General features: G+C 50.5%; 4 protein-coding genes across 4 annotated transcripts; 3 read left to right on the top strand and 1 right to left on the bottom strand.

Moving 5' to 3' along the window:
* Positions 1–453: 453 nt before the first annotated feature.
* Positions 454–1,602, bottom strand: BO87DRAFT_407295 (dihydrodipicolinate synthase family protein). Its single transcript, XM_025626060.1, has 2 exons — positions 1,545–1,602; positions 454–1,491 (listed from the first exon to the last, which is right to left on the bottom strand). The coding sequence occupies exon 2, from the start codon at positions 1,488–1,490 to the stop codon at positions 483–485; it is 1,008 nt and encodes a 335-aa protein (XP_025478984.1). The 5' UTR covers position 1,491; positions 1,545–1,602; the 3' UTR covers positions 454–482.
* A 317-nt stretch (positions 1,603–1,919) lies between these two features.
* BO87DRAFT_459675 (Gfo/Idh/MocA family protein) lies at positions 1,920–3,751 on the top strand. The gene is made up of 5 exons (XM_025628975.1): positions 1,920–2,173; positions 2,224–2,386; positions 2,451–3,146; positions 3,208–3,298; positions 3,358–3,751. The coding sequence occupies exons 1-5, from the start codon at positions 2,150–2,152 to the stop codon at positions 3,620–3,622; spliced, it is 1,239 nt and encodes a 412-aa protein (XP_025478985.1). The 5' UTR covers positions 1,920–2,149; the 3' UTR covers positions 3,623–3,751.
* A 1,491-nt stretch (positions 3,752–5,242) lies between these two features.
* On the top strand, positions 5,243–7,274 carry BO87DRAFT_310124 (F-box/WD repeat-containing protein; the record flags this gene model as incomplete). The annotated part of the gene is made up of 2 exons (XM_025619497.1): positions 5,243–6,246; positions 6,302–7,274. 2 exons carry the CDS (start codon positions 5,243–5,245, stop codon positions 7,272–7,274), a joined length of 1,977 nt encoding a protein of 658 aa, XP_025478986.1.
* Positions 7,275–7,641: 367 nt separating this feature from the next.
* On the top strand, positions 7,642–9,390 carry eb1 (microtubule-binding protein BIM1). The gene is made up of 6 exons (XM_025623491.1): positions 7,642–7,813; positions 7,890–7,961; positions 8,076–8,110; positions 8,184–8,261; positions 8,326–8,810; positions 8,896–9,390. The coding sequence occupies exons 1-6, from the start codon at positions 7,800–7,802 to the stop codon at positions 8,950–8,952; spliced, it is 741 nt and encodes a 246-aa protein (XP_025478987.1). The 5' UTR covers positions 7,642–7,799; the 3' UTR covers positions 8,953–9,390.
* The last annotated feature ends 3,924 nt before the right edge of the window (positions 9,391–13,314 follow it).

Consider the following 13,314-nt stretch of genomic DNA (forward strand, 5'->3'; position numbering starts at 1 on the left):
ACCGCCAACTCAGTAACTAAAAATACTCTACTAAGCCAGACCATTCAATCCAATCTTCCACCTTATACTTACCTCCCCTCCCCCACCCTACTTATCACGGGTTTCTCTTTGGATTGTGTGGGTGCCGTTTCTAATTTGGCTGTTTCAATCTGATTATGTCTTCAGATGACGATCGGCTGCTGCGTCATGCTTGGAGCGAGTTCTTGGTAGAGTAAAAGTATGGGTTTATCCACGCCGATGTGCTCCGGGCTCTCAAAGACAATATCCGTCCTCGAATTGGTGTTGTTTGTCCACCAACCAGCATGTCTTTATCCGGAATGTAGCGTGGGGGTTCCATACTTCGGTCTATCAATAACCCACCCAGGTCGGACTTCGCTCCGAACGCCGACACCCCACTGGTTTCAATTTTACTGCACATACACACACGCGTCTCTGAAAACCTTCTATTCACAAGTCATAGTTAATCTATATGATACAATGGACTAAGCAATATCCGGCAGCGACTTCTCAACCTCCATGGCATCCTTGATCTTCTCTGCCACCGCCTCCGCCTGCTCGGCACTCAAGCGAGCCAACGGCCGACGCGGGAATCCACCATATCCGTAGTAGCTCTGAATGGCACTCTTCGTACCGGGGATAGCCGCCTTAGTGAGAACCCAGTCGGCCTTACTCAACAGCTCCTGAGCCTCCATAGCCTCCGTGAAGCGACCCGCGCTCCAGAGGTTGAAGATCTGCACACACAGCTTGGGGATGACGTTCGCGCCACCCGCCAGGATCGCGGAACCTCCGGACGCCAGCGTCTGCAGGGAGAAATCCGCAATACCCCCGAATGCAACGTACGGGTGGACCGCCTCTGTCTTGGTGCTGGGGAACTTGCGCTGGGCCGGAGCCAAAGGCGAAGAGGGAGTAATGGCGTGCAGAGCGGAAGCAACACGGGTCAACTTGCCCGTGTTGGCGCAGGTGAACTTTGTGCCTACGATGTTGGGGTGCTGGGAGATGCGGATGATGAGGTCGGAGTCCATGTCAATTCCTGCCACGGCACCGGGGTAGTTGTAGAGGATGAGAGGGATGGGGGAGCCGTCGGCGACGCTGGTGAAGAATTCGTAGAGGGTTTGGTCGTTGCCGGTGGCGTAGCGGTAGTAGCTGGGGGGAACAATCAGGGCGTATTCAGCTCCAGCCTCGTAGGATTCCTTGCAGAGATCGATGGTACCGCGGATGGACTGTTCGCTGGCTCCTGCGATGACGGGGACGTTGGAGAAGCCGGCTTCGACGAGTGCGGACCGGGTCTCGTTGATCACGGTCTTGCGCTCGGCCCGGGTGAGGTGTACGGCTTCACCGTTGGAGCCCATGCAGACGAGACCAACGAGGCCGGCTTTGGCGAGGCGAACGGCATGCTTGCGGATGGTAGGGACGTCGAGCTCTTCGGTTGAGGGGTCGAAGAAGGTCATGGTTGGAGCGTAGACTCCGGGGCGGAGCGGGGTAAAAGACATTCTGTAGGTCGCTGTTAGTTGTGGACTTGGGTTCAGAGGGTGTGGCAGATGTACTTGACTTGTCTGTAAAATAGATGTGATTAAGAACTTTTCAATTTATAGGATATGTGTGTTGCGAAGCTGTAGTTGGCGTTGTGCACCATTTAATGGACTTATATAGTAGACCACCCCTCATGTTTACCCCGCGTGCCCTGCCGTACCGTTTCGGTATCATCCCACGTCTCCACCGTTTCGGACAAATTTATCCACCAATAAGAATGAGCCGGTAGTAAACTTGCCTCTTTTGTCCGTATCAAACGCCGACAGCAGCTGTCATACAGTGAGAAAAGTACCAGCAAGGCTGCATGTGAACTAAGTGAAGAGGGGTTTTTGAGCGGGCAGTATAGTAGCATCTATTGAGAGCAACTCGTAAGATACTGTTAGACACAAGAGACATCAGATTGACTGTATCATGTCCTGTATATCTTCCACCATTGATGCAATTCCATACCACTTATAGCTCAACCAGCCATCGGTTAATGACCCCGCAAAACCCGGTCCAGCAGGATCTCTTATATGACCGCCAACCCACTGGGCGACAAAATTGTTTCCTCTTTTCTTGTCATATTCTTTCCCTCTAATATCTTTTCTTTAGACAAATTCACACCACAGCAATCACAATGGCTCCCCCAGCTGTGTTGATGGTAAGTTATTACTCCAAATTCACGCGTATCCCGACTGACCAACAACATAGGTAGGAACAGGCGAGTACACGACCGGCTACGTCGGCGGTACAGCCTCGACCTCCGACAAGAAAGTGGGTGTCGTGGGCCTGACGCTCTTCGACTTGCGTCGTCGCGGCAAAGTCGGCGATCTGAGCATGGTGGGTGTATCTGGATCCAAATTTCCCGGAATCCGTAAGTCTCACCCTTGTTCCCTTTCGTACTCAGCAATTGGCCAAACTGACTGAGAGAAACCCAGGCGAACACTTGCAGAAGAATATCTCCGAAGTCTACAACGGCCTTGATGTCTCCTTCACCTCCTTCCCCGCCGACAACACCTCTGACCCAGAAGCCTACAAAGCCGCCATTGACGCCCTCCCCGCCGGCTCTGCAATCACCATTTTCACTCCCGACCCCACCCATTACCCCATCGCTTTGTACGCCATTCAGCGCAAGATCCACGTTCTCATCACCAAGCCTGCGACCAAGCTCCTCTCCGACCACCTCGACCTGCTCGCTGAGTCTCGCAAGCACAATGTCGTTGTGTACATTGAGCACCACAAGCGCTTCGATCCCGCCTACAGTGATGCCCGTGCTAAGGCTGCCAAGCTCGGCGACTTTAACTACTTCTACAGCTACATGAGTCAGCCCAAGAGCCAGCTGGAAACATTCAAGGCCTGGGCTGGTAAGGACTCGGATATCTCTTACTATTTGAACAGCCACCATGTGGACGTTAATGAGAGCATGGTGCCGGACTATGTCCCCGTGAAGGTAACGGCTAGTGCGGCGACGGGAACTGCTGTCGAGCTGGGCTGTGCCCATGAGACGGAGGACACGATTACTCTGCTTGTGGAATGGAAGAAGAAGGATGGGTCACGAATGGCTACGGGTGTTTACACATCTAGTTGGACGGCGCCACAGAGGGCCGGTGTACACTCTAACCAGTACTTCCATTGTAAGTCGCTTCGTGGGGTTGATTTATAGCCTTGGAGAATGGTCAATGCTAACAAGTGCAGATATGGGATCGAAGGGTGAAATTCGTGTCAACCAGGCTAAGCGTGGCTATGATGTTGCCGAGGATGAGGCTGGATTGTCTTGGATTAACCCGTATGTTTCTACTTCTCTTGGCGTCAACTTGATTGTTGTGCTGACTGACAGTTGCGCAGGTTCTATATGAAGTACGCACCCGACGAGGAGGGTAACTTCGGTGGTCAGACTGGCTACGGATACATCAGTTTCGAGAAGTTCATTGATGCCGTCACGGCTGTTAATGAGGGGCGGTTGACTCTCGATCAGCTAGATGCCAGGCCGATCCCGACTTTGAAGAACACGATTGCCACAACGGCAATCCTGCATGCAGGACGCATTTCCTTGGATGAGAAGCGGTCGGTGGAGATCGTGACTGAGGAAGGAAAGTGGGAGCTGAAGTAGATACTTTTAGAGACGCTTGTATGTAATTACTTTGTTATGTATGGCTGTATGAACGTTTATGATTCTGGTCCATCTGTTGCGGTGAACATGCAGGTTTGCGACAACTGTTCCTCGGAAGCTTATTGCGGCAACTATGCTAACCCCTTAGCCTTGAGGCTTGAGAAAGGGGCTTTGAACCTTTCGGATAGCCCAGTTTGAAGGGGATCATTATCCCCCGTTACAGGATTCTCTCTTTATTCAGGCGGCAGCGATTGAGGCTGTGACCCGGAAAGTCGCACAGACTTACGCTACGATTAAGCACTAGGTCAGTGAGTACATGATTTACACAAATTCCAATCACAAGCAGAGCATTAGAATCTCCAATGTGTCTACTTAAGCAATGGCCGATCACACGAGGCATAATTGTATTGTGGTTGACAACGAATACCTGCCTGGCCAACTGGCACTGACAAAGTGGGCCAGACCGTGAAGGATTGGCAACCCCACGGGGGCGGGAAGAAGATGGAGATGAGATGGAGTCGATCCCTAAGTCGAAACAAGAAGACAAAGGGGTTCGTCTCGACTCTCGGCATGCACAGACGAAAAATGGGTACACATAGAATTAGACCTCAAACATCTCCTACAGGAATTGATACCTTGATGCAGGAGTGACTCCTCCCCACCCACTACAGATCAGATACATGTTAATGCCTGAACAAGATTTCTTCGCTGAGACGTGCATGGTATGTAGTACACCAAACATTTCTTCATCAGGCATCCACATGAATGCCAGACCCCTGGGATCAAATCCAATCCCATTCTGCCATCCGAGCCATGCGAGCCTTACGGATGCCCTAATTGACAGGGGCGAACAATGGCCAGCACAAAGGAAAAATATCCGCGGCACACATCTTTTCATGGTTTAGAACTTAGCAGAAATTGAAGCCCGCCACCAGTCAGCCTGGGAGAGCCAATCAAGGGCCTGGACCGGGTCGGGGCTGATCGGGCTGGGGGGCAAAAGAGGCTCACCGCCCGGGCGGCGGGCCTCCCTTTTCCCTCGCCCGATCCCCATGCCTCCAGCTTTTTATTAGATTTGTTGGCAGTAGTGTTGTTTTTTTTTTCCTTTTTCATGCAGTCGCTAGGTCTTGGGGTTTAATTCTTTTGGGTTGTTTCTTCTACGCTCGATCCTCTGAGGACTTTCTTTCCTTCCCTCCCTTCTCTCTCTTCATCTTTCGCGCCCATCCCTCTCTCGCACCCCCTCTTGCACTCTTTTGTTTTTGGTTATTTACTATCGATTTACCTATCAGACTCACCCGGGCGGTTGGTGTTCGTTATCAGGAGTTCTTGTTGATCACATCGGTCTTTTCCTTGGTCACTCGGGCTGCTACTCTGTCGATTTCTCCCCTTACCTACGCCATTCAGCCTCTCGATACCGCCTTATATCCCCTATTGACGCATCACATATCTCTTCCTTGACCAGCAGCATTACCCTTGCGTCTGACCCCTGAGGGTGTCTCAGCCGCGCAAAGGGAATCTTACACGATTCCTATACTATAACAATCTACCGAGAACGCTTCGTTTTAAGTGTCCCCCGCGTGGCTGTCCTTAATTGAGACTGTCACTGTGGCATCGATCGTCGTCATGGCTCCACGAGATTCCAGCACTATTACCTCCCGTCGACGCCCCTCTTTCTCCCTCCGCACTCGGCCCCGGACTGCTACAACTTCGACTGCTCATACAACCGGATTGGAACATGATGTGTGGCATGGGCTGTCTGTGGTGGATTCAGGAGATGATGACGACGGCCAGGTCTTGGAAGATATGAACCATTTCCCAGAGCCTGTTCCCAGGCGCCGTGAAGCCAAGAGCTTCTCCAGCTTACGCCATCCCGTGGACGGTCTGCGAGCTCTGGGCCGTCGCCTCTCAGTGACGCTCCGCAACAAGTCGTCCAGGCATTCCGTTCATCCTCAACCAGAAGCCATGAGAAACTCTTGGTGCAATGAAATAAGCATCAATCGTCGACCTTCACTTGAGAGTATTTCCGCGCTACATGGCTTCTACGCCCATGCTGGCGCCCCTGTTCCTGGAAATGGCCTGGAGCCACCCGTTTTCTCGAACGATATTTATGCGGGAGCGGCTGCTCGCGCTGCAGCTGCAGCTCAGAATGAGTTGGCAAGAGCTCTGCGGGACAGTATCAAGCTCTCGGATGCTAAGTTGACCCAAGATTCGGAAAGTGGCATCGGCATCGATCTACGCGATCGCTCGGAGCTATCTGACCCAGCTCTGGCCATAGTACGGATTGATCCTGTCAGCTGCCTTCCTCCTGAGGTTATGTCACAGGTGTTCTCCTACCTTGATCCCGAGTCCCTCATGCAGTCTGAACTGGTTTCACGTGCTTGGAGTGAGCAGGCATCCTCCCAGCACATCTGGCGGCACGTGTTTCGTCATACCTACGGACAACACCCTAGCGGGCTTCCTTTCAAGAAGAGACAGTCTGCTGGTTTGGGCAAGGCTCATCCTAAGCAGGATTGGAAGCGGATGTTCCTCGTTCGCCGTGCTCTGGAACATAGGTGGAAAGAAGGGAAGGCCGCTGCTATTTACCTTCACGGCCACAAGGACAGTGTCTACTGTGCGCAGTTTGATGAGTGAGTTTTTCCATGGTTAAGATTCGCATTCAAGCCTTTTCTAATAATGTTCCAGGGACAAAATCATTACGGGTTCTCGCGATCGGACTATCCGAGTTTGGGATGCTCATTACCCTTGGCCATGCCGGAAGATAATTGGCCCTCCTCCGGGCGATGTCTCTGGTATTGGTCCGGTCAATAACCCGGCGCAGCAATCAGCTGGAAAGCCGCCCTTCTTGACCATTTGCCCTCCGCCGACGCGCTCTGCGGGCATCATGGCTCCTATTGAGCACAGCGCGGACTATCACAGTGCTTCCATTCTCTGTCTCCAGTTCGATGAAGAGATCATGGTCACCGGTTCGTCTGACTTTACCTGCATCGTGTGGGACATCAAGAACGACTACAAGCCGATTCGTCGCCTAGTGGGCCACCAGGCAGGAGTGCTGGATGTCTGCTTTGATGACCGGTACATTGTGTCCTGCTCCAAAGACACTACCATCTGTGTGTGGGATCGGCACACAGGGGCCTTGGTGAAGAAACTCCTTGGTCACCGAGGACCAGTGAATGCTGTTCAGCTGCGCGGAGATCTGGTCGTTTCTGCCAGCGGAGACGGCGTCGCCAAGCTCTGGAACATCACTTCTGGTCTTTGTGTCAAGGAGTTCCCCAGCAAGGACCGTGGACTGGCGTGTGTCGAGTTCAGTGATGATGCTCGAACCATTCTCACGGGTGGCAACGACCAAGTGATCTATCAGTTTGACGCCAATACCGGCGAAATGGTCAACGAGCTCAAGGGCCACGCAGGCTTGGTTCGCTCCTTGCACCTGGACAGCATGAATCAACGAATTGTCAGTGGTAGCTACGACATGAGTGTCAAAGTATTTGATGCTCAAAGTGGCGAGCTTTCCATTGACCTTCCGGGCTGGACAACGAGCTGGATGCTCAGCGTCAAGTCCGACTATCGGCGCATTGTGGCCACCAGCCAAGACTCTCGCGCTGTCATAATGGATTTTGGATATGGACTAGATGGCATAGACTTACTGAAAGAGTAATAAATCTGGCTAGACATTTGCTATTCGCTTATTTGCTGGGGAAAAGTTTGGGCTTTTTTGGAGTTTTGGGGATATGCGGGTTTTCTTCTTGGGTTCATTAGCAGGGACATACATTGGCTAGCGATAGATGCTTACATATTTGCTCAAATTATTAATTCATTTGCTTGGAACCAGAATCTACTTCAATTAGGCTGCTTTTGCCTGTAAAAACTTCGACTTCCGTCTGGTGCAATTATAGCCTGAGGCATCCGTAGATTGGGGAGGCTAGGTACCGTTGTGGATTTTCCCAAAGCGGCTTAGCGTGTGCAGTCCCGTGGGTTTTGTCGACAGCAACAAAACATCCCCATCTGCTCAACTTGGCCTTTGTTTTTCTTCGAAATTAACAAGACAGATCCAGCGCTACAGGGTGTTTCCCTTTGTTATTAATTCTTATTTCAACTCTTCTCCGATATTTGCAACCCCCTGCCAAACCCTGCATTCCTCCTAGCCCGGCATTCAGCCTTCTCCTACACTACTTACCCCACTATGTCGGAATCCAGGTTCGTCGGGCATCTGCCTCTGTTCAGAACGGCTTGTTGGTCCTGTGCACCCAAGGCTAACAATCCAGGATAACAGACAAGAGCTGTTGGCATGGATCAACAACCTGCTGCAACTGAACATGACCAAGGTTGAGCAGTGCGGAACTGGGTAGGAACCTCCCTGACAGACGTGGAAAGTCGGCTGCAGCAGACGCCTCAGCAGCGCTTTCAACAAACAATTAGATATGTCTCAGGCCCATAGGCTGACGGAATGATTGTACAGTGCCGCTCTGTGCCAGATCTTCGATTCGATATTTAGTGAGTTGGCGTGACGAGCCCACCCCTTTTTTTCACCCCCGCCTGGATATGTGGCTTACTAGTTGCCTTTTAGTGGATGTCCCCATGTCTCGCGTCAAGTTCAACGTCAACACCGAATACGCCTACCTTCAGAACTTCAAGGTTCTTCAGAGTACGCCTCTTCCGAACGAATTGTGGTTTGGGAACGCTGTTTCCGTTAACACAGGCCTGTTTAGACGTCTTTGCCAAGCACCAGGTCGACAAGCCGATTCCCGTCGAATCTCTCACGAAATGCCGTATGCAGGACAACCTTGAGTTCCTCCAGTGGACGAAGAAGTACTGGGACCAACACTACCCGGGTGGTGACTACGATGCCGCCGCTCGTCGCAAGGCCTCCGGTGGTCCCCCCGCCACTGCGGGTGGCTCTCGCGCAGGTGCAAGCTCCGCCGGAGCGGCACGCCGTGGTACTACGCCTACCATTGGCGCCGCCCGCCCCCGTGTCGCTGGTGCCGCAAGCGCTGCCAACGTGTCTGCGCTGCAGCAGGAGATTGCTACGCAAAAGGAGGCTATTGCTGGCTTGGAGAAGGAGAGGGATTTCTACTTTGCCAAGCTGCGTGACATCGAATTGCTTCTGCAGAGCGCCATCGAGGCCGATCCGGAGCTCGAAAAGGATGATGACTCCCTGGTGAAGCACATCCAGGGCATTCTATACTCGACGGAGGTATGATTCCACACTAGCCGGACCTCTTTTGCTGCCTGTCAAGGAGGCTTCTTATTCCCGGATCCGAGGTTAACATGTGTTGTAGGAGGGATTCGAGATTCCCGAAGCGGAGGCTGGGGCGGATGAACTTGAGACCTTCTAAGTTCATACCTAATAATGTTCGTCCCATTATTAATACCCCTTCATGTGTAGCACAAGCGTTCGTCAGTCGTCTTACGGCGTCTCTATGTCTTTAACTAGTTTTCCTTCTGTTTAGACCGTTGGTCAGACATGCGAGTAGGGTGAGGGGTTGAGGAGTGAAAAAGCAAGGAGAGTGGCTGGCGAGATGCAGACCCTTTGTATAGTTGTGACACAGTCTTTTTCTTTCTTCTCTGTCTCGACAGGTAGTTGGAAGCAGGTTCTATTCCCATGTTCTTTCTTCCTCTCTCTTCTCTAGCCTGCATTGATACTGATAGAAAGGCGGTATTCCAATACGTGGAATGAATTAAGTGCGTCGACATACGCAATGCGCCGTTCCCATCGGCAGACTAATCCTGATGCAGTAAACTGTCGATCAATGGTCCCTTAATCTTGAGCATACTACTTAATAAGCAACTCTTGTATGAGTGAATTATATGCATTATTGCTCTTCGTTGCTCCAACTTAAAGACCAAACAACTCTACACTGTCCTCATCAACAAGCCACGACTAAGCTACCGGCAACAGCTCCCGTCACACAATTCTGCTTGCTACTACATTTCAATGTTCAATATATTCACATTAGTAGATCAGAATCGATACTAAGACGATCCCACACTGCCATTTCGCCAGCCGTTCGTTTACATCAGCCTGGTCCAATTGATATTCACTATTTAATATATAAAAGGGCCCGACACGGCATGATAGTGAGACACGCCCACAATGCGTCAATATGATACGACACGATGTGCTCTCATTGGAAATATAAGTTTGGCCTTGTGTGTGTGTGTGTGTGTGTGTGTGTAGATTTCAAAGAGAAGGTGCTGAAGTTGGGGGACCGAGTGATGCGTAACGCAGATTTATATTCCTCATTGTACCACTGTGTCAATATATGGCTATCTGTCAGGTGGTATTATGAGTATGTTGGATGTTTCAAAACATTGTGGGGAGAGGAGAAATGCAGACAGGGGAATATTAGACAGTAATAAGTGGTAAATTGGCTATGAGCTTACTCTGCTTGAGTCATATGGTGGTTTGAGAGCTCAGTGAGGGGCTCTCTTGCTAGTCATTTATTTTGAATGTCGGTACTAGAAGCTTGTACATTTTTATTGTTTGTTGTTTCAGCTACGACAGTGTGAGGATGATGTCTGGCAATCATGAAACATATAAAGGGGTCATGTGAATAGTTCTTAGGGCGAGATAGGCTATTATCATCAGAGATTCTAGCCATGATGTTTGTCGGTAAATGATTGAGGAATGTTAAATGTCTTTGCTTGATGTTCCTTGAGGTAGATATATGCTAGGATCTTGCATGACGAGAATGTCGATCACTTAGGTACTGTGTCAGATTGATCATGATTTTTTGCATATAGTGAGAAATGCAAATCACGTCCTACATGTCACATGATTGACTCTGTCCTAAGCATTAAGATACTCCCCGAGATCTTCCAGTAGCAATGATGAACATTCCTCGAAGCTTCCAAGATTGTTCTCGATGGCCGGACGGGAGATGAACATGACAGGAGCCGGCCGGGCTGCGATATAAATAGCGGGTTCTAAAGAGTGAGGTGGGGCTCTAAGACACGGAAAAGAGGCATACGTACGTATACGTGTATCAAAACCGCAGCCAATTCTGTTTGTCTGCCTAGTCACCAATATTCTCCTTTTTTCTTTTTTCCTTTGCTTCTCTTTTTGTCTTGGGGAGAGATTATAAGCTGACTCAGGTTTCTACTGCTGGGATCTGATACTAGCTAACTGAGTTGAGCCTATGGAGTGCATCCTCTTGCATGACTCGACTAGTCCCTGTTCATCTCGATAGCGACGATCCATCGTCTGTTGTGGATGAGAGTGATTCAGATGGGGCGTACCTTGCAGAGTGAGTGGTGAGTGGTGACATCGCAGCGGCTAAAGCCTTACAAAGTCGTTAGGGAGTGAGTCCCTTGCATCATTGCGTGGGACCTAGGAAGAACTTCGGGACGTTGTGGGTGTCTGTGTCTAGACTCTAGATGGACTTTTTCCTTCGTGTTGTGGATTAATGAATCGCGTTCTCGATTAGATGATGGATCCCGTGTGTGGGTGTGGATGTTGTCTTGTTGTTTTGGTGGCCTCATGGGGTCGAAATCCTGCCGTATCTACCTGCTTTCTGTGAGTTTTTGGGTTGTGAATTGGTATTGGTGATGTCTTGTTTGCTCCCTGCTAGCGCATGCAGCATCAGCAACGGACAGGATTGCTATGTGAACTAGTAACGAGAATTTTGGTTGTTGGCCCCCTGTCTGTCTGCGAGGTCAAACTTGTATGCAGGATTGCTCGGTGTGAAAACTAGACCACCACGGGGTTAGGTCGTCTGTCTACCTGCTGTAGATTCTGGTCCTGATTAGACGGCCTTTGACACGGGACAGAACCGTGGATGATGAGATATGATAGGCACTTGGATGATATTGCAGCCGGGTCTCTTATTAACAAGCGTGGTCTAGTTAAATTTTGTGTCCGGCGTAAACAAACATCTAATGAAACTTAGCGCCCGGCGTTTTATTAAACTCAGGCTTGGCTTCCCCCCTTTCGGACAGCGCCCCGGACCAATGACGAAGAGCAATCCATGTCTTTCCCCAAATTGGGTCGAGTCTATCGTACTGTATCTGCCGTACGAGAATTCGTATGTATTGACGGATCCCAAAGCGAGCTGGTCTGCGCAAACCAGAGAAAAAGCAATTGTCCATCCACGGACTCCCAGACATATGTATATGTAGGTAGGGATGGATTATCACGTACCAGCGACAAGGATGAGCGCTGCGGCTGCTGCCCACTCTCTCCGGATGGGGTACATAGGAGCTGCAGCTCGGCAAGCAAATCATGACATTTTTGCGGTCGGGTATAATTCCCGTTTTGCCGTCAGCAGAAGGAATGATCTCACTATCGTTATAACTAATATCTTCTCACTTACGTGATCCCAAATGGGGCGAGGGAAAACAGAAAAGAGAAAAAAAATTCCTGGCAAAAGAACACGCTCATTTGGGCATACTCGGCCGTATTGAAGTGGTACTAAGTCCATAACCGGGATGGGTCGGTAACCGCACCCACCGTGCCTTAGTGACGCTGCAGGTCTAAGACCAGACGGTTGTTATTCTTAGGCCTGGCCTGATCGATGCTCTCCCACGCGGGTCACTTACTACTAGTACTGAGTGACGGACTGACGGACTGCCTAACGACTAACTAGTCTAGCTTGTCTCGACCCCGTCGCTCTTTCGCTCGCTTCCCTTCCCTTTCCATTCTGTCTTTCTCTTCCCTAGACTTTGCTGCTACTCTTTCCCCCCCCTCCTCCTCCTCCTCCTCCTCCTCCTCTTCTCATCACCTTCGATCACCGTCTTCTTTACCCTAACCTCTTACCTTTTTCCCCTCTCAACCCCCCTCCTCCCCTCTTTACCTTCTTTCCACCTTCTTTTACCCTTCTCCCCTTTTCTGTTCTCCCATAAGTCTCCCCGGAGGTAGCAAGCAGGCAGCAGACGGGATCTCATTGACGGGGAATCACTCGCCCACGCACTTTACTCATCTCAGCACCCGCCAACTTGTGAGCAGGCGGTAAATCCCGTTCGGTGTGAATTGATGCCGTAAAGGACCCAATCGAACCACGCCAACGATTCCTGGGTGAACCAAGAAGGTGAAGCAAGAGTGGTAGCAATCCCGAGGCCGGAACCTTGGTCTAGACGTGGATCCTCGTCCCGGTTGGAGGGTCAATTGTGGAAACGGCATACATATCCATCCAGTAATCACCACCTCGTACCTGACGGGCCCTGAGGGAAAGGGTAAGGGTGGTGATATTAATCTCTTCAACCGACGTGCGCGTTTCACTCAGTACACTTGCTTGTGCGGCAATTATGGATTAGGAATCGAGGGGCGCTTGAGATATAACCACCTGCGAAGCTCGAAAACGGATAGTTCGGTTTGAAGAAAAAACAATAAAGAAAATAGTCGCTGTGTTTTCTTTCTTTCCTGTCCTTTCGTTCTTGCAGGTATGTAATTCCACTTGCGAATGATATGGCTTGAATGCTGGATAATGGGATGATGTTGCTCGATGCTGACGGGTACCTTACCCTGGCGACTAGATCTCTGTTGATGCCTTTCGGTCATTCTTCTTTCTTTACTTATTCGATATTTGTCGGCTGTATATCCCAGCCGACGTCCGCTCATTGGTATTCGCTACGATTCTGAGGCTTCTAATAGACGTGGAAGATCTCATACTCTCAACTCTACCGCAGTCACTCTTTCGACAATTGATTTAGTTTTATTCGCCTTTGCCGCCTTTCTTTTACCATCACTCAAAAGTTGACTA

The sequence above is a fragment of the Aspergillus neoniger genome (genome assembly GCF_003184625.1).
Source record: "Aspergillus neoniger CBS 115656 unplaced genomic scaffold BO87scaffold_19, whole genome shotgun sequence".
Classification (NCBI taxonomy): Eukaryota; Fungi; Ascomycota; class Eurotiomycetes; order Eurotiales; family Aspergillaceae; genus Aspergillus; species Aspergillus neoniger.

Coding starts and splice junctions, on each gene's coding strand:
- BO87DRAFT_407295 (XM_025626060.1), bottom strand. CDS start 1,490: ATGTCTTTTACCCCGCTCCGCCCCGGAGTCTACGCTCCAACCATGACC.
- BO87DRAFT_459675 (XM_025628975.1), top strand. CDS start 2,150: ATGGCTCCCCCAGCTGTGTTGATG. Junction 3,147..3,207: donor CTCTAACCAGTACTTCCATT/GTAAGTCGCTTC, acceptor TAACAAGTGCAG/ATATGGGATCGAAGGGTGAA. Junction 3,299..3,357: donor GGATTGTCTTGGATTAACCC/GTATGTTTCTAC, acceptor ACAGTTGCGCAG/GTTCTATATGAAGTACGCAC.
- eb1 (XM_025623491.1), top strand. Junction 7,962..8,075: donor GTTGAGCAGTGCGGAACTGG/GTAGGAACCTCC, acceptor ATGATTGTACAG/TGCCGCTCTGTGCCAGATCT. Junction 8,811..8,895: donor GCATTCTATACTCGACGGAG/GTATGATTCCAC, acceptor CATGTGTTGTAG/GAGGGATTCGAGATTCCCGA.